This window comes from Chamaea fasciata, unplaced genomic scaffold, assembly GCF_029207755.1.
Source record: "Chamaea fasciata isolate MVZ Bird 193981 ecotype frontalis unplaced genomic scaffold, bChaFas1.0.hap1 SCAF_14, whole genome shotgun sequence".
Taxonomy (NCBI): domain Eukaryota; kingdom Metazoa; phylum Chordata; class Aves; order Passeriformes; family Sylviidae; genus Chamaea; species Chamaea fasciata.
In genome coordinates, this window is record NW_027094099.1 from 2,752,933 (window position 1) to 2,772,937 (window position 20,005).

The following is a 20,005-nucleotide window of genomic DNA, read 5'->3' on the forward strand; positions in this document are numbered from 1 at the left end:
AGCTTTGCAAAGGTAGTTAAATAGAAGTTCTGGGGTTTTTTTTATTCTGCAGGAGCTTCATGAGCCACAGTCTGGACCCACTGCGGTAGGTACCACATATGTGGGAAAGGTTTTCCAAAAGGATTCAGCTGTCCCTTTCCAAATTCTAATTCAAAATTCCAGGTTGCAAAACAGCATCATCCAAGAACAGAGATATTTTCAAATCTAACCAACACCCAAGGAGTGCCTCAATTCCCTTTTGTAACATTTTGATACTGAGGCAGCATAAGCACAAAAGAATTTCATAAAGTGAATCTTAGAATCACAGGATGGTTTGGGTTGGAAGGGACCTTAAAGATAATCAAGTCTCACCCCCTTGTCATGGGCAGGGACACCTTATGCTATCCCAGGCTGCTCCAAGCCCTGTCCAACCCGGCCTTGGACACTTCCAAGGATCCGGGGCAGCCACAGCTTCTCTGGGCAGCCTGTGCCAGGGCCTCCCCACCCTCACAGCCAGGAATTTCTTCTCAATATCCCATCTAACCCAGCCCTCTGACAGTGGAAAACCACTGCACCTTGCTCTGAAGAAATCAAAGGAGGAAGCTGGGCTGTGGCAAAGCCAGAGAGATGCAGGTTATCAGCTCCCATCATCAGGCAACACCCACTCAGCAGCAGGATTGGATGGGTCTGGAGATTGAAACCCCACTTCCAAGTAATTCCAGTCATTGCCTTAACAGCAAACTCCCAATGGCATAAACACAATCCACCTGTGGCTGCAGGAGAGCATCCACACCTGAGAGGCAACACGTGGAATTCTCTGCGGAGAATTCTCTGCCCAGCCTCCTGTGGACGTGTCCTGACATTATTGCCAGGATTATTTCCACTCTCAGTGCTTGGGGAAGGTTCAGGCATGGCTGTGGTTACAGCCCAAATGCAGCTCCGTGCTCTCCTATCCGTGTTAAATAAACATGGATGGAGAGGATGAGCCCATCTGTGCCTGTCTCCTTTTTGCCTCGAGCTTCACAAGCTGCCAACGCCAGGAATTCCACTACCCTTTGTAAATCCAGTGTCAGGGAGGGAATGAGCATCTTCTGGGCAAAAATAACATTAAAGTAATAGGGCACACACTCGAACAGCTTCTACAGAACAACACAGCCCTGCAGGGAATTGGATTTTCCAAACCAAGGCATGATAATGGATAGAAAGCATTTGTAAGCTCTAATACCAATCTTCTTATCAAGATTTAAAACTAACAGACTGCCTTGGTGTGAGAGAAGCATCCTACAAATTTCTAGCAGAGCCAAATTTAACAAGAAATCCTCTTCCCCTCTTCAGACTCTTTTACTGAGACAGTGGCAGTATAAATACATTAGAGCTTTGAAAGAAAACTAGCACAGGAACATTGCTCTTCCTACGCCCAGATCCATCCTCGGAGTTTGAAAATGGAGCCGTTAATGTATTCAAAACTCAGTAATAATGAAAAATAACCCCAAAACCCAGCACTCAGAAGAGGCTCTACGAGCTGTATTTCACTCACCATGTGTGAGTGAATATATGTGAGAATGGAAGTGTCTGAACGCACAAATCCCTCTAAGATGGATATAAACAACAACAAAAAAAAGGACCAGCTTTACACTGCAGCCATTCTCTGTAATCCCTTCTCCCTCTGTTTTCCCGTTTGCAAATTGCTGCTGGAACACCTTTAAATCCAGCCCTGAAGCCGTGTGTTTGCTCGTTATTTACAGTCAGCTGGGGTTAATAAAACTCATCACACACAGCCCGGCGCTGGCGAGGAGCCGTAACTCATCCCCAGAGCTGCCTCCCGCGGCTTAATAGCTCCAAGAGGTGCAGGGAAAGCTGGAAGGAGGCTGGAAAATAGCGGTTTAAACAACAACAAAAAAGGCAACATTTCTGACTCTCCACCTCCCCCTGCAGGAAAATTAGCCAAGGATAGATGAAAGACTTCAAAATTGTATCTTAAATCTGATTTATACTCTAGGGCATGGGGGAAAAGGGGCATTTTCTCTTGCTACTTTGCACTGCATAAATCTCATGGAGTTGTTTGCTCAGATTTGTGGGTTTTTTTCTGATTCAAGACATTTACAGTTCTGAGTTACTCGGAAGAAGGATGGTTTCAATCATGAAATAAATACAATGATTATTCAATTAATTTGCCATATAAATAGAATTATTTTATTAAATTATTTGTCTTCTACTATGTGCTGCTCAAGTTCAACCCTAGGGTGAAGTGGGATGATCTGTAAACAAACAGAGGCTGGTGAGATGCCACTGTGCAGTCCTGAATCCATCTGGCGGGAGGGGGGGATGAGATTTACACACATTAACACAAGCACACGATCCTGATCATTACTCCATAAAAAGTTCAATTCAGGCCTGATAATGCTCAATTCAAGTCTAAAATTTGATTCATACAAATAACACTGGAGAGAAATTTAGTAACAAATGCCTTTAAAAAGGAATTTGGAAAAAGTATGATCTTTTCCGAAAAATGAGAACTGGAAGTCTGTTTGCTCTGCACGAGCCAATTTTGACCGTCAGCGCTGACTGCTGAGCAGAGATGAGCTCAGAACAGAGGAAAACCAAAAAATAGGGGAAAACACCAAAAACCAGGCTACTTGACATGTTGGTTTTAAGTGTCTGAGAATGCAGACACCACACTTGGAAATACTCAAGGATCCAAGCGCTGGCATGACATCCCAACTCTTATCTTCTCTGTTTAAACCACGTCCTGCTCGATGCCTCTTGTAGGCCAGGTGGAGTCTGAGCTCTCTGGGTGTCTGTTTGCCAACGCTGTTCCCAGATTTGGGAAGCAGAGCACACTATTGCCAAGGCGTGGCAATAAAATGCCTTATGAACAGCAGAGGTGGTCTGAGATACTGCTGGCTCCTCACTGCCTCCTCCCACAGCAACACTGGGATGGGAACTATTTCCCTCACCAAGTGGCTGCAGGCATTCCCAAAATAACCAGCTTCTCATTAATTCCAGCATCAGGAGCAAAGTAGTTTGGGGATTTCCAGTCTAATCTTTCCTTTGGCTTTAATTCCTATGCTTAGTCTTTTTCTGTCTACAGCATGAGGTATTTTAGATGGAAATTGAAACTAAAATCCTTATAAGGCATTTGTAAGAAAAGGTTTTCCTTTAGGAAGGAAAATAAAATTCCAACATGGAGAGGACCACAATCCAGCCACATCAGTCTTTGAAACTCCATAAGGAATAGCACCTAGAACCTGCCCAGGGTTCATCCACTGCCAAGAAATGCTATATTGAAGGAATATTATAAGAACATAGATATAGATATAGATATATACACAAAAAAAATACAGAAGCTGGTCTTGCAAACACTTGAATACTCCTCTGCTACAAGACTCTATGGTTCAAGTTCTTCCAGCCTCATTGCCTCAGGATGAAGTTTTCCAGGTGGGAAACCCCAGTCTATCCCAGGATGAACATTTGCCTGTGCATCTTCACTCTCCCCTACTGCACAAATGTGTTAATGATACAGTCTTTAATTACACAGTCACAGAAGCACACCCTGCCTCCTTCTAATTAGAAGTATAAAAACGAATCACAGTCAGGCAGGGAATAAAATTGAGAATTATGAATAAAGCAGTGACTAAATCCCAGGACTTGCAGCATGTATAATGCAGCTGGAAGCGTAAGCAATGAAGGGGACAGGCCCTGCAAGAAGTGAATGGAGATATTTTTTATTCAACAAGCCCTCAGTGAGCTGCTCCTTGCTCAGCATGTCCCATCATTCCTGTGCCACAGACGCTGTTGGGAGAGCTGAGCTATATGCAACAGGTGATTTTGTCACTAAAGACTCAGATGATCCAATTCTAGCTGCACAGACACTGGGAATTCTGACTCTTGAGTGAGCTGCATCTCCTTCCAGTGTCTGAAAACACAAGTGACTTGCCTTGGGCTGTCTCCATGGTAAAGGAGAGGAACAGGCATCCTTAGGGAGGGATTCATCCCAGCACAGGTGGCTGGGACAGGTCAGGGAATGGCACAGACGCCCTTTCCAGTGACTAAACATGGAGCATGGGTGATGTGCTGAGACTCGTTCTGCATCAGAGACATCTCAATGCAGAGAGATGAATCCCACCCTTCCTAAACTTGTCACTTACTATTTTTACAGAATTATTTTTAAATTCCCACTAGGAGATGCCATTTTATTTTTACGCAGCACGCCAACAAACTGCAGCTGAAGGCTTTAAAATCAAAAGAAACTTGCCTGGCACCAAGGACTTTCAAAGAAGCTTCAAAAAATGAATTTACCTGTTTTAAAAGCTGGCACTAAAATGTTCCCTATTACGCTGCCTGCAAAGGATTCCCTGCTCCCGTCAGCACAGATATTAATGTACACACACAAGAGGGCAGAGCTGTGCTAGCACATTCCAATTTAAATATTACCAGTTCTTTGCAGTGCAGGGATTACTGGGCTGTTATTTTGGGGAGAAGAGGATGAAATGAAGGATATTACAGAATTTAATTACCCAGAAATGATAATCCATTTTTTAATCTCACTACTCAAAACTGGCAGCTGCATCAGATCCTGAGCATCACACACAGCACTCACAGCTCCCCACTTATCGGCGAGATGGAAATACCCAAGTCTCTTACATAAAACAATGATGTAATTACCAACTAATCTAGCTTATTTAGGAACCAATTTCTTCCCACAAGGTTGGGGGTTCAAATGGACTAAAAGATCTTGGCTTGCACGTGGCCAAATGGAAGCGAATGGGTATGGACAGATAAGGGCTGGATTGGCTCCCTCCAACCACGACATTCCCACTAAGGCCTTTTCTTTTCGACACACTTAGAAGTATTAATTAATTTAACTCAAGGGGGTTGTTTTTATCTGGATTTCTCAGGCAGCTTCACTCTCACAAGTTCAAAGGCAGCTTTGAAGCCAGCTCAAAGAATGGATTTATATTGATTAAGAAACTGTATCAGAAATTCAGAAATGATCAGCACTGCAAGTGCATGGAATCGACTCCACGGGGTAGAGAGTTCCTGCTCTTCAGATTAAATACTCACAGAATCCCTTAAAACATCTGCAGGGGCAGGAGGGATCCCCACTGGTTCATCTGGGAGAGCAGGAGCCACCCGGAGAGAGACAGGACAGCTCATCAAAAGCCACTTAGCTATTTCTGCATAATCTGAGCATGATTTATTACCTAAGAGCCACATTTGGAGCTTGTTTATTGTCACTGGCACTTCCCAACCAGAGCCACCCCCCAACAGGCCAAGCAATGCATTGCAATATATCCATTTATATGATACTTTTCATTTCATGTCTCCAAATGTTTAGTTAATCAAAAGCCTGCAGCATCCAAAACCTGTCACTGGATATTAGGCCAAGCTTGTGGTTGATTAATGGAAAGTAACAAAAGCCAGAGCACTTTGCCAAAGGTCACGGTTAATTCCTTGCTTCAAACCCTAGAAAAAACATACCTACAAAGCATCCAAAAAATACCCCAATGCCCAGGCCTGGGAGAACACTTGATCTCTGCTAACAGTTTTACAGGGTTTTCGTTTTGAAAATTATCTACCTGACCCTTCCTGCGGTAAGTGTAGAGGTGGTTGATGACAATTCAGAATCCTCATTCTTGACAGATTAATGGATTTTTAGGACAAGTTCTTCCCAGTGATTCAAGAAAAATCCATTTTGCTTCAGTGAGTTTATTATACTATGTACATATTTAGGATTCTACCTTGTCATTAAAATACCATCAGTGCACCTCAGAAAGTCTGAGGTCTCATATTCATGTAGAAATCCAAATGCATTTAAAATTGTCCCATTAACCTCTGAACTGTTATTAGAAAAACAGAAGCTCTGAACTTACTTTCTAAACATTTTTTCCACAATAAAGAGAAATAAATTCAAGTTATGTTCCATAAAAGTCAACAATACAAGCTGGTAAAAGCACTTCTGCACTCCAGTACTATCAGATCCTATAAAATTATTTGATTTGCCTGCGTGGGAAAAAGTAAGTGGGAAGATGGGAGACAGCCTATCTCAATTCCAAACCAGTAAAGCATTTAGGAAAATATCTGATTAATTTAGAATGCAGGAGGGAGATTAAAACCCCACCTCAGCAGGCTGACATTAACCCCTTATCTCTACAAGGAACAGAGCTCCCTTTATTCCACCCTCAGTTGCTTGGGGATCAACACAGGGAGCGTTATGGATCTTGATGGAGCAACAAAGGGAATTGATTTTTGGAGCAGCTCTCCCAACAGGGGATAAAAGACAAAATAATGAATGTTACTCCTGTGTCAGCTGCTGAGGGGCGATTGTCACCGAGCGTGGCCACAAGATGTTTGGAGGGAGTCGCCTCCACCCATGCTGTTAATTCAGATCATTGCATGGAGAGATTTCAAACCTGATTCCACCAGCACCATCTGCTCCAGAACCTCTAGACCTCCTTCACCCTTGTTGAACACTCCTCCTCTTCCCTCAGAGCTGGCCTGCCTGCAAGCCAGACCCTCCCAAATCCCAGCTTTCAGGCTTTGCCAGCCCAAGAGCCACATGATGGATCAGCTCCTTCACCAGCAAATTCTGCCTCTAAGCTCAGCAGTGTTGTTTTAAGAGCCATACAATCCAGTTGCTAAACACTGGTTGTAGGTTCCACCTTTTCTTGGCTCATGGCAGGATCATAGGAGGAAAGCAAGGAACAGTGAGGGGAAGCTACTCAATTCAGGTTCAATGTACCCGATGTATTCAGACCTGCACGGCTGAAAACGTGGCCTTCCGGTTAAAGCCGCAAACCTCAGGCGTGTACTTCGTCATTCCGATGTTTTTTGGCAAATCTGAGACTCCATTCTCAGAAACGCACATTTAATCCCTCACTCCTGCCCAGTACAAACACAGACAGGCTGAACAGATGAATGCAGCACTGTGATGGTTAACACAGGGCCTCAGCAATGACTTGGTCCCACTCTGCTACACCTGTGCGCAAACACATCATCCAATATTGCTCTATTTGGACACGAATTTTGCCCACACCAAACTCTTCATGTGGTCTCTGCATTTCACAGACCTATTTGTGCTAATGTTGAGTTCAGGATCTCTCTTGCCAGAGAAAACACTGACACCAACGGTTTATCCTGCTTGAAAACACAATGCAAACACAAAAAGGCAATTTGCTGCTACAGAAAGTGGCCATTCAACATTTAAAATGTCAGTTTAAAATAAGTTTAGGAGCACTCTCTGTTCAAACAGCACTGATGTAGCCTGGCTCCTAAAGTTCATCGTAATTCTCCTCAGCTAAACTAAAATGGGATGAGATATTTAATTAAGATGTTCTACAAATACTCTATTTAAAAACCCAGCTGTCATGGGAGAAAAAGATGCTGCTCTTTCCTGCCAAATTCCACAGAAAACATATCCAACATCCCTTCGTTCTCCCTCCTCTTTTCCATGCCCCAAGTCCCCCACCCACACACTGAGGACACTGTTACATCACTCCAAGTACAAATCTTTTTGCTGCCCTCATTTCCTAGAGATTAACGATCAGGCAGCTCAAATCAGCTTTCCCCGCTGCACCGAAGTCAAATATTAAATGGCAAAGCCCAAAGGCATTGAAGGCATTTCAGTCGGAACGACCCGAGGTGTGCCAGGCACTGGAGATGCCTCAATTTACCTTAAAGGACAGAAAAGAGAATTACAAAAGTCACAGGCTAGAGGATTTTTATTTTTTTTTTTAAATCATCGTAGTTTATTTGGAGTCAAGGGTTGTGTCAGTATAAAAGGGAGATCCAGAGCCACAAAAAAATGGGACTGGCACAAGGAGGCAGAGCAGGGTGGGGGTTATGGAGGATGAGGAGATGGGAGTCATAACCTTTGTAGGAAAGGATAGAGATGAAATAGCTCACCAGGGAGCCCATCAGTGCCTCCTTGGAAGTCAGACTAATTGCCTCAAAGTAACCGATTTAGAGTAATTTTAGAGCAATCCTTGCTCTGAAAGAGTTGAGGGTCAAGATAAAAGTAAATTTGGGAGTTATTTTTACTTGCATGCAGGCCTGAAGCAGCAGCAATCTTCTCCTCTTCTCTGGGCAAGCTACCAAAGAGGCCTGGGCTTGTGTTGAGAGCTCAAGCCCCATCTCCAGCACAGCCATACTCTGGTCAAGGGCTGGAATTCTCCTACCAGGAACTGGGACTATGCAAGGTTGGCCTGAGCTCCCCAAAAGCAAAGCAGCTTTCCAAGGCCTACATACACACAGAAAGAACCCAGTAAGGCAGAATGTCATTGCAGCGCCCAGCTGCCCATCAACTGCCAGCCTTATCCCAAGGCAGTCTCCATCCCAAGGAATACTGTGACAGGCACATCACGGCAGAAAATGGCCAAAGGACTGTGTTCACTTTGCTGAATGCAAAGGCAAGGGAAGAGGAGGATTGCTTCTGGCTCTGGGAGTAAATACTCTTAATTAGAATCTGAATTGAAGGGGCCTTCTGCACACTCAGGAAAGGAGAACCCATCAAAAAGCAGCCCAAATGCTCAGCTCAGGTAGGCACAAAAGCTCTGCAGTGACCAGATCTGTGCTGGAAGGGGAGCAGTGCCACAGAGAAGGAAATACTCATTGTGTGTGTCAGGGCAAGTCCTGCCTCAAGAAAGGGGGAAAGGAGAGGCTGAAGAATTTACCAGATCCCTCAAAAACAGCAGGATTTGGTCAAACATTTTGAACCGACAACAGAAATTGTATCTGCTCCAGCTCAGATTCAACCAAGACGTCAAAACAACAATTTGGACCGAGTGAATTAACACATTTTCAGTATTGTAAAGAAACAACAAACAAAGGCAAAGAAACAATAATTAAACTCAGTCCCAACCTGCCTGATTTGATACCACTTTTACTTCAAAAACTGGAACATGCGACATAAAAAACCCCCACAAGACACAATGTTTGCTTCCCAAAATTATTTCCAGAGCAAGACATCAAAACAAACCCGTTACTATTTGAGAGGATAAATGAGTATCAGACTCATTAACGGCCCCATAAGTAAGTACACAATAAAATAAACAGTCTCACAGATTATAAGCAAACGTGATACAGGCTGTGGCTATGGTAAGTCAGCCAGGAACAGCACCGAGCTCAGAGAGACCCTGGAAAAATACTGGTACTCAGCAAATTACAGTCTAGACAGTCTCCTCTTTTCCCAGAGGACATTTATTTCCTCCTAGACAGCTGCAAACACTATAGAAGAAACCTTAAAACCAACCTGCCCAAGAAACACAATCATATCTTCAAACAAACCTTTTTTAGGACGGGGTTTTGTTGGTTCTGTAGCCGCTGGCGATGAAGAAACCTGAAAAGACAGAAACCAGGAGTAGTAAATATACCAGGCAAGGTTTCTTGAAGCTCTGTTCCAGAAAATAATCAGAAAGGACAACTGGCAAATCCCAAAGGAGGGCATAAAAATAGCAGCATCGCTGCTGGACAAACTCTGCCCTGCCAAGCAAGGCAGAGATTTCTGTTCCACAGCTCGATTAAATAAACACCCTCACTGTGCAGCACATCCCTGTTGGCGGGGTCACTTCTGACCACCAGCACCATGGGAAGTCATCTTTACCTTGCAAAAAAACAATACTGGGGCATTTAAGAAGCTAATCAGAGATCACAGAGAAAATAAGTCAAAAACATGTATCATAAAGTATTTATGAAGTTAATTAGGGCAAAGCTGTTCCCAGGGAACTGTCTGAGTCCACAGGCTGTGAGCACAGGGATATCCCATCGCAGGCAGGGCAGGGAACCTCCCCTCAGCAGACACTGGAGCTCCCAGTCCATGGAAAATGCATTAATTTTATATGATTTTCTTACTTCACAGGAGATAAATGGGTTTACACAGCTAAGTATTTTTATTTTGCACTTTGCTTTTTGGGGAAGACACAAGAGAGGATTTTATACACCTGTGTCACCTCCCCTCTCCTTAATAAATTTTAAAATCAGAGATTCAGTCGATCTTCATTCTTTGCAATGTTTTGGGAACATTTTCTAGTTGCATCTTTTTTTTACTGGAGATGGGGCAGATCAGAGATGCTGAGACATGAAAAATAACCCAATAAAGGCTCCTTTTTTTCTTTTCTTTTCTTTTTTTTTTTTTTTTTTTTTTTTTTGTTACTGTTTACTTTTTTGTTTCTTAACAGTTTCTAAAATTTGATTGACTTTTCTGATTCCTATTGTGAAAAACGGAGTTGCTATTTTCATGGAATTACCCAACTCCAAGCACTCCATCCTCAGCAGAAATAACCAGCACAAACCCCTCACTTTTTTATATATTGCAGTTTTTTAGAATCTGCACACCCATCATTCCATCATCACTCAGCTCTGTTAGGACTTTCCTGGAGTTTCTCCAGTTTCCTCCTCACCTGAGTAACTTTCCAGTCATCCTTTTGTCCAGATCATTTCTAAGCACACCGAACACCCCACGCCTGGCACTGACCCCTGAGGGGCTTCACAGCAACTGCCCTCCACCACAAAAATCCTAAGGAATTATGGAATGGGTTGGGTTGGAAGGGACCTTAAAGATCATTTCGTTCCAGCCCCTGCCACGGGCAGGGACACCTTCCACTGTGCCAGGCTGCTCCAAGCCCTGTCCAGCCTGGCCTTGGGCACTGCCAGGGATCCAGAGGCAGCCACAGCTGCTCTGGGAATTCCACCCCACGGCCTCACCACCCTCACGGCCAGGAATTCCTTCCCAATATCCCATCCAGCCCTGCCCTCTGGCAGTGGGAAGCCATTCCCTGTGTCCTGTCCCTCCATCCCTTGTCCCCAGCCCCTCTCCAGCTCTCCCGGAGCCCCTTCAGGCCCTGCCAGGGGCTCCGAGATCTCCCTGAGCCTCCTTTGCTCCAGGCTGTCCACCCCCAACTTCCTCAGCTGCTCCTTGTGCTGCAGCCCCTTCCCCACCTCCTTTACTCTTCCCCTGTTCCAGCACCTAATAATCGATTATTAACGTTGATTACTTCAGCAAAGGCTGGATTTCCCTCACGTTTTCCTTAAGAAGTGTGCAGATTTAAAACTCGCTCTCCATAAGAACTTGCCGGCGCCGCCGCCGCCCCTAGCTTCCCTTTACCTCCCCTCATCTCCCCTCCCGTCCCTCGCCCCTCCAGTCCCTTTCGGCCCCCTCAGCCCGGGCAGCTCTCGCCCCTCACCGTGGCGTCCTGCGGCTCCGCCATGGCCGCGGCGGGCCGGGGTTGCCATGGCGACCGCCCGCCACTTCCGGCGCGGCCATGGCGCGCGGGGCACGGCGGGAAGGTGGCGGTGGCGGACTCCTGCCTCCCCCTCCCTCCCTCCGCCCCCCGCCAGTCCCGGCCCCCGTTGAACCTGAAAAACCCCCGAATAAACAACAGAAATAATAAAATGCCCGGCTTTTGGAAGGTTTTATTGGGAACTCCGCGGTGTAGAGGGAAATGAGGCCGGCAGTGAGGAGGGACGGCCCGGGAAGCGCTGAGCGGCCGCGGCCCCGCTCCCTCCCCGCCCCACAGCAGCAGCAGAGAGGGAGGTTGGATGGCGGATTTTATTTTCCATTCTATTTCCACAGCGTGTGTGGGGATGGTGTCCCGCCAGCCAGATAATTCACCTGCGAGCGCCTGAAACCCGGAGGAAAGGAACTGCAGCAGGTTCTCCCACAGAACAGGGCTTTGTCATTGTCTTTAGGTTTGCCAAGAGCCAGCGGGAGTGAGGACGCCACAGCCCGGGTTTCCTTTGGAGTGGAGTGCCCGCAGCCTTGGCGTATTCCTTTCGGGGAACACGGCATGGAAACCCAACGCCGCTGTGCTTGCACCTGCCCAGCCCACCACGCTCCAGCTTCCAAGTGTTTCAAGGCATGGAGAGAGAGAATTCCCAACGGGAATGGCAGGGACGGATACGGGCAGGGCCGCTCCCACGCAGCGCTGCGCCATCCCACCCCTCCAGCAGCACCAGGAAAAGCACAGGGAAAGCGGCTGCACTCCCTCACGTTTGATTTCCAGGGCAAATAAAGGGAAAAGCAGGCGTACAGGGACAAAACCACATCCGTGGAACGGCGGTAGGAGCGGTGAGGGAGCCGAGGTGACCCCGCTGCCAGCTGGAAACATCCCGTGTTACAGCCCTGCCTGGGATCTGCCTTTTTTATTTGACCCCTTCAGAACTTCCAGCCCCTGGAAGCCGGCAGAGCAGCAGGAGGCTTAGAGGACACTTGCCTGGCGAAAAATACCACAGAAGGAATTCCTATACAGGAGTAAATTTAATAAAACCACCACCAATTGTTTAGTTTAACATAGCTCTTGTTACAGAAATCATAAAAATGGACTCAGTAGCTAAACTCATTAGTTCTTTCCCCTTTTAATTGAAAAATACTCCGCTGATTTCAGCTTCTACTGCACTAGATGGAGTGTTAAATAGTTGCCAGGACAGGACGCCCAGTGATTGAGCCCAAAACAAACACAAAGACAATTCCATCATCTTTCCTTTTCAATGTTACGACTCGTTATAATGAAGTGAAAATTAGAACAGCAAGAAAGGGTCCATTCGACAGATGAAAGGGGGAGGAAGAGGAGATCCACAGCCGAAATCTCGCAGGAAGTCTCTGGAGAAGTGATGCAAAACACCCCTCCTTGTCCTGCCTCGGGATCCAAAACAAACCTCTAAACACGCACACAAACACGCACACACACACAGACACACACACACGCCTCCTCTGGGATCAGAGCACGTGTCCTGCGTGCACGAGTGGGAACACAGAGCTGGATTTGGGCAGGTAAAGATCTGGGGCCGAAAATAAACCAAGAAAAAGGCAAGGCATCCTGAACCAGAGCTCCAGGAGCTGCGAGGGGCCGCGTCCGTCGCCAGCAATGGATACACACACAGACCTGGGGGAGGCCCTGGACAGAAAGGAACTGCAGGAAGAGGAGAAACCCAACTGCTCTGGAAAAAGCCTTCCAAAAAGAAAAAAAAAATAAAATATATATATATATAGATATATTCACTACACCAGCACACGCTTCCCCCACCCCAGCCCAGGGAAAAAAAAACCAAAACCAAAACAAAAGAATCAAACTGAAAGAAAATGCACAGCAAATAGACATAATCTTGAAGATTTTTAAAGAATAAATATTTTTTTGTAATTAAACATTATGCAAACACGTGCCACGCTTGCTCTTTGTCCATGCATATGCGCTATATACAACTTTGAAAAATACTGTGTTGTCCTCTTTTTGTTTTAAAAGTCATATACAAAGGTTGGGTTTTTTTTTTTTCCTTGCTGTGTACCCCCCTCCTTCCCTCCCCAAAAATCCTCTTTACAATGAGCCAATCCACATTCATCCGTGTACTTGGGTGGCAGAGAGGAGGAAGGGGGCGGGAGAGCCACCCCCCTCACCAAAGTCCATCAAAATGGCTGGTTTGGACATGAAAAGCAGTGTCAAGAAACTGGTTTAAGTTTCATCTGTACTACACACAGAAAAAGAAAGAGAGAAAAGAAAAAGGAGTCGGCTTGGAGGATGAAGCTACGTTACAAGTTAAAGTTGGAGGGTTTTTTAGTGCGTCTGTCACACTCTTGGCCGCCTAGAATACTGTTGTACAATGGTTTATCTACCTTTTTTTTTATTACAATATAATTTACTTAATTTTTCTGTTAACAAAACAGAATCCCGGTACTACAGACCAGCGGTGTAAGAGGCGGAGCAGCGCCCTGGGTGGGTTTTATTGGAATTGCATGAGCACTCTAGGATGGGAAAGGGTTCAGAGTTCATTGCTGCGGGCCCAGGCTCAGTCCTCGATGTACTCCCACAGGTCCTTCTCGTAGCCTTCATGCACGTGCTGCAACAAAACCCTCCGCCGGCTCTCGCAGTATCTGCAGGGGACAGGGACAGCATGGAAAAGGCACGTCAGGAATCATGGAACATCCCTGGCACCAAGTCATCCAAACCTACAGCACGCCTCACTGCCGAAAGAGGTGATCCCCCGAGAAGGGAGTTTGTATTTACAGCCCATTAACAGTGCTGATTAAGACTTTGGTTGCTCCAGTCACTCAAGCTCCAGGTCCCTGGCTGGAAATCCAGTGTGCAAATTTGGAGTTTTTCAGGTAAAAGTATCCCCAGAGCCTCTACAGCTGAGAAACCTTCAGGAATAACGAAGAGAAGGGGGCAGCAGCTGTGGTTTGAAAAAACCTGAGCACAGGTTGATGGTGACACATGGAATGGGATAAGCTCTCCTCAAACGTGGGCTGGTGCCTGCTCTAAGCCCCATCAGGACAACAAAAAGCCATGTGTTAGCTGGGAAAAACTAGCTGGATGTGTTCAAGGCCAGGTGGGATGGGGACACCTGATCTCTTGGAAAGTGTCCCTGCCCACAGCAGGAGGTGGAACCAGACTTACTTGAAGATCCCTTCCAACCCAAACCAGTCCATGATGAAAACCTCAGGAGTACTGACACAGCTTCATTTCCCAGTGGAGATGGAAGAGGTCCAAAGGGTTACTGGTCTTGCTGGAGAGCAGGTTTCAACTCACATCCCACCATGTGCCTCTCAGAGGGACACTACACCCTTGGAGTATTCCCACCTATGCTCACTGAAAACTGCTGCACATGAAACTGATCCCAGAGTCCATTCCAGCCCTCCCAGGATCACAGATCCTGAGGAAAAGGAATATCAGAGAAGACAGCAAAGGATGCCATGGTTGTTTCGGGTGTGTCAGAAGACAAAAAGCACAGAAACATTGAACTAGTTCAGATTCCAAGAGCAAACTCTAAATAAGCATCTGAGAGGCTCTGGCTGCAGGGAACCCAACTTGCTTGGCAGTGGTCAGACATCCCTCATGAGAAATCTCCCAGTGGGAAGCTATCCCACGATACACACTAACAACACCTGGCAGGAATTCCTCACCTACTGCTCAGGGCCTTATCAGAGTGACTCATTTATCCATGGGAGCAGCTGTGGCTCCCCTCACTGCTGTCAGCTGGTGCAAAGGAAACCCCTGTACACAAAGTCCCATTGATTTTCAGGAGCATGTGATGGCAAACACGCGGTCTCGGCTTTCCAAACTTTAGTTATTTTTCTGCTGGTTGGGTGTGGGGGGGCTTAATCCTGTTTTCTAGATATGTCTTTGCAAGCAAAGAGATCCAAACAGCTGAAACCAAACCAGCCTGGAGGGCAGCTCCTGCAGCTTCCCAGCGTTCTTTAAACCCACCTCAATGACATCCTGCTCCCAGTCTTGCATCAAAGGGCACCGTGCAGGACATGATTAAGACATGACTGAACTGGTTAATTAGGGACCTGCATGGGCTTGACAGATGCATTCTTTCTTCCCAGAAATGTGAAGGCAGGTTTGGGATACTGTTTCCAAGCAATTCAGGCTATATTAGGTTTTAATTTCATCCCTACAAAAGCATGCAGGTTCAGAGGACTGAAGTAAACAAGGAGCTTTGTCTGAAATACCAAATTAATGGTGGCCTTAAAGGGTAAATTACAAAATGTCTTCAAAAAGAAGGTCAGGAAAGTCTTGTCCAGCCCCAGCTATGCTGTCAAAGTTGGGCAGGATGAGCCACCAAATCTTAACAGCTCCAGCCACGCCCCACAGTCCATTGAGTCCTACAGCTCACCCTACTTTAGATGTTTTCTTCCCCCTAAGCCAGGCATAACAAATTCAGTGATTTTGGCAAAATGCCTCAGAAATGCAAGCCCTAATCCTGTGACTCATCCGCATTTTCAGCTTCGTACTTTTCCACTGTGCAGAAATTATTCCCCTGGGACTGAACAAAGCACTGGCATCTGTGTCACCTGGACCCCAGTCCCCAGCTCCCCTTCCCAGCTGGGCAGGCTGCTCTCTCCCTCTTCCTTAGGGACAGCTTTCCTACAGCCACGTTTTGCACAAATGGACCCAGCAGACAATTAAAAGAGCCATTTGCTCTCTGCTGGCAGCTCATCCTAGGCCAAAGCTGGCAGCTTGGAACAACCAAGTCACTCCTTGTTCTTTGGCCCTCGCTCTGCAGATCCCATCCTGGTGCTGGCCATTCCCACATGCTCCTTCTGTGCAGGAACAGCAGCGTACTGAGAGCCACTGCTTCTGGACACAGACTTTTTCCGTTCCGGGGCTGGATCTTCCAGCTCCTGCTCTGCAGAGCAGATGGAAGGCAGAGCTGGGAGCCTCTCCCCACAGGCTGTCACCTCCCCTGAGAGCTGGTCCCAGCAGGGACACAAATACACGCTGCCAGCATCTGCGTGAGAGCTTCTCTGGGAGGATCAGGGCTGGAGCAGGACAGCGCTGCTGCTCTCAGATATCCAGGGACTGGCTGATCACAATGGGTGGCACAAAGCCAAGAGCAAACAGCTTCCCAAGGATGTGGCTCTGGAGAAACTGTATCTTGGCAAGTGCTCAGGTCACTACCTGACACAGGGCATGGCAACACCTGGCAGCTTTGAGAGAGAGGGGTATTCCAACACAAACCTGTACTTATCCTGTACTTTCTGCTTTATGTCTTGCAGTGAATCTTGGGATATATCTCGCTCCAGGTACCCCGAAAGCACCTCTGTAGCATTCTCTAAGTCTGCTTGGTTATTCTGCAAAGACAAAAGAAAAAAAGTGTTTGAGGAGGGGTAAAGGAAAGGGGGGAGATTTTTATTTCAGTGCAATTGGAATCAGTATCAAAATAAAAAAGGATTAGATATCACGGAATCCCAGACTGATTTTGGGTGGGAAGGGGCATTGAAACTCATTCAGTTCCACCCACTGCCATGGGCAGGGACACCTTCCACTAGACACCAGGTTGCTCCAAGCCCCATCCAACACGGCCTTGAGCGCTTCCAGGGATGGGGCAGCCATAGCTTTGTGATTCTGTGACTCCTCCAGCGGACATTCCTACACAACACCCAGAGAAGTGTCTAACTTCTGCATAACAGAATATTAAACCAGACCAACTTGGGTAAAAGTGGGGACTAGAGGCCTCCAAGCATTAAATCTTATTTCCTCAGCTTTGCAATCTGAATTCCTGATAACTCCATTTTCTCCTACCTCAAAGATAATGGACTGATTATTCTTTTTGAGGTAGAAGGCAAAGACGTAAGTGTACATGAGTGTGGCACGACACTGGCAGAGGACGTCGACTGCTTTCTTCAGGAACTGCACCTCGATCCATGACATGTTGTGCTGCTGCATTTCCTCCATCTTCTGCTTCACCTGAGCGTAGAGCTTGTGCTCGAAGCGCAGGCTCTGCATGTGGTTCATGTAGCGGTTGCAGTAGAACAGGTACCTCTGCAGGGCTGCTCGGGATCGCTGTGTGAATTCCCATTAGGGAGAAAGAAAACAAATAGTTAAAACTAAGTAATGGCTGCAAGAGAAGCAAGCCCTTCACAAGGGCTCTTCCTGATCCAGAGAAGGAGCTTCCTTTCCAAAGGAGGCTCCTCTCCCATCAGGTTGGGCAGACGGCTCCACACGGCCCCACTAACGCTGGGAAATGCCCAGGGCACTTCCCAACACAGCTCTGACATCCTCATTCCCAACCTTGGAAGCAATTACGATCACACTGCTCAAGCCTCATCACTTTTGTATTTCAGCCTCCCGACTCAAATGCCTCCAGTGTCATGACAAAAGTGAGAAGATGATGTTTTGTTGGGGTTTCTTTTGCTAATAAGGAATTCTAATTACTGTGCTTGTGCTAAGAGGGCAATCTCAAGTTGATTATAGAGCAAGGGAAAGGCACCGTATGCTCGATAGTGCAAGAGAACCGAGATGACTCAATACACAGTCATTAATCTTATTTTCCTCACACTGACAGACCAGCTGTAAAAAAATAACACCACGGGCACGGTTCAACTTGTGTGCTGTGGATGTACAAAGGTGGCACGTACCAGGCAAAGCCATCCCTATCTTAAAAGTCAAAAGACTTAACTGTCCTTTGGATTTGTGCCCGAATCCATGAGTTCCTTCAGAGCAGATGTGTAGGTTTACAGAAAGCACACCACGGGGCCGGTGATCTCCCTCATCACCAAAGGTTATGGACTCACCTCCTGTGCATCCCTTGCTGCCTTTGCATCATCCTCATTGTAGCGATTACAGTTGTACCTGTAACAGGGACACCGATTCCACAGATTTCAGTCCAAATCCATGCCGTTTGCACCACGACCTCCTCGCCCTTCCAGCAAGGCACGCTCCCGAACTCACCAGGCAGATCCGTGGGGCTCCCAGGGGCCCAGACACACCCAGCAGAACTCCGCCTTGCAGTTCTGGTTCCGACAGACCATGTGGTTGCAGCCCCCGTCCTTCTCGATGGTGACGTGGCATTTCGGGCATTCCTGTCCACAGGACAGAGAGCACCGTTAGCAAGGCAAGCACGGAACCCCAACAGCCTGAGGAACTTGGAAGGCTTCCCAGGGCAGTCAGACAGAGCAGGTCAAGTGAAATACATGATTTAATTCTTCCCTTTGGACATCGAGATCTTCTTCCGTCAGGCCTTATAATACTTCCAAACCCGGAGCAGTTAGATAGAAAAAACTTAAGGAATAACATATTTTATCTATGCTGCTCTCAGAGAGGGACACTAGGCGAGTCACTTCATGACCTTCTCCAAAATCCCAGCAGAGGGGTGGTCTCTAAGAGCCTGGGAAGCACTGTGGCTTTCCTCACCACCAAGTGTCTGGTCCACTCTGGGACTGAGACCAAGCAGAAATCACACAGTTACCAACTCGAGACACCTGCAGCTGTAACACGCCATCCAGAAAGGAGCTGAAAACATGCAGCAAGACTCTAGTGTGCTTCAAAGAACCTGCTGTCAGCTAAAAAGACATTTCTCTTCCTGAGGTGTTTCCACGTTTCCCATCAGGTCCCTTTTTTCCCTTCATGTGACACCTCACTGAAGACTTTTCCATAAAAGCTCACATGAGGTTTCCCTTTCAGGAGTAAGGCTTTTGACAAATGTGAGCATCTCAAAGGGCAGCTCTGCACAGGGAAATATCTGGGGAATATAACACCAATATAGTGGTCTCCATGAGCTTAGAAATTAACAAATCAACAAAGCAGGAAGTATGGGGAAAAAAACTGCATAAACAAAACCAAAACCATTTTAGGCTGAACCAGCTCCTCATCCAGCTCATCCCACAATCACACCAGCGTTCATGAAGTTTCTGCACGAACCCCTTTTTATATGTAATACAATAACAAACATAACCAAAGCAGTGATACACACACCTGTAAAATCAGCTGCAGCTTTTGCGTCAGAAGCATGTGAAATCCCCTCCCCAGTCTGGAGCATGCCTTTGCTAACCAAAGCAAGAAGTTCCTACCCTGGCAATCAGATAAACTCTCAGTAAAGGAAGAAACCAACATGCACGATCTCCATAACTCTGTTTGTATACAGGACATAATCCAACAGTTTCTTGTACACCCACTCTGAGTGTCCCAACCATTACTGCATTTTATATGAGTTTGCTAGTTTGTATTGTCACAGACAGGAGAATGTGCACATCAAATCAACGGGATCAAGCAGCAACCAAGCACAAAAGAGGAACTTTCCAGACCTGCCTTCTTCCCAGTCATCTGCGTTTGTCCTTCAGACTCAGTAACTGTACTACAGAGTACAGTAGCTGCTGTGCTGTTCCCCTCAAGGGCACAACACCCAGATGTTCCCTAGGACAGTCCACAGGATGGATACTCAGCCAGGGAAGCTTGTGCCCAGTTAGTGCAGTTCCGTGAGCTTCAGAGTCAAAAATGGTCCCTCCTTCGAGCAGAGCACTCAGGGCAGCATCTGTCTCCCGTTTCCAGGCAGCACTCCTCCCTCTTCTAATCCTGCACCAGCAAGTCAAGACTTAAATTTTGGTTTATGCCAGCAGTGTCCTGCCCAACTGTGCAGATCCCTGCTCAGTCTGCTCATCAGCCAGGGTGGCTCTAAGTACAGACAGTGGCCCTGTCCCTGTCACACCACGATGACCCTGGGGCACACACCCAGAGCGGTTTTCCAGAGGAGGTTGTGGAGCTCTGCAGTTGTCCCGGACACATCTCCTCCCATCAGGTGCCGACATCGCTCGTGA

At 46.7% G+C, this 20,005-nt stretch overlaps 2 protein-coding genes across 4 annotated transcripts in view; both read right to left on the minus strand.

Moving 5' to 3' along the window:
* Nucleotides 1–11,209, minus strand: part of BBS4 (Bardet-Biedl syndrome 4) — a 35,260-nt gene extending 24,051 nt beyond the window's left edge. Inside the window, exons 1-2 of one of the 3 annotated variants that reach the window (XM_066195918.1) lie at nt 11,160–11,209; nt 9,265–9,316 (exon numbers count right to left, since the gene is read on the minus strand). In XM_066195918.1, coding sequence (XP_066052015.1) covers nt 9,265–9,316; nt 11,160–11,183 — 76 coding nt within the window. In that variant the 5' untranslated portion in view covers nt 11,184–11,209. Of the gene's footprint in view, nt 1–9,264; nt 11,044–11,159 lie in introns of those variants that run through there. The other 2 variants (XM_066195919.1, XM_066195917.1) reach the window with 2 other exon arrangements.
* A 1,004-nt stretch (nt 11,210–12,213) lies between these two features.
* Nucleotides 12,214–20,005, minus strand: part of ARIH1 (ariadne RBR E3 ubiquitin protein ligase 1) — a 49,004-nt gene continuing 41,212 nt past the window's right edge. The window contains exons 10-14 of the mRNA XM_066196093.1: nt 18,144–18,274; nt 17,987–18,044; nt 16,995–17,255; nt 16,431–16,543; nt 12,214–13,840 (exon numbers count right to left, since the gene is read on the minus strand). Of these exons, the coding sequence (XP_066052190.1) occupies nt 13,756–13,840; nt 16,431–16,543; nt 16,995–17,255; nt 17,987–18,044; nt 18,144–18,274 (648 nt within the window). The 3' untranslated portion in view covers nt 12,214–13,755. The remainder of the gene's footprint in view (nt 13,841–16,430; nt 16,544–16,994; nt 17,256–17,986; nt 18,045–18,143; nt 18,275–20,005) is intronic.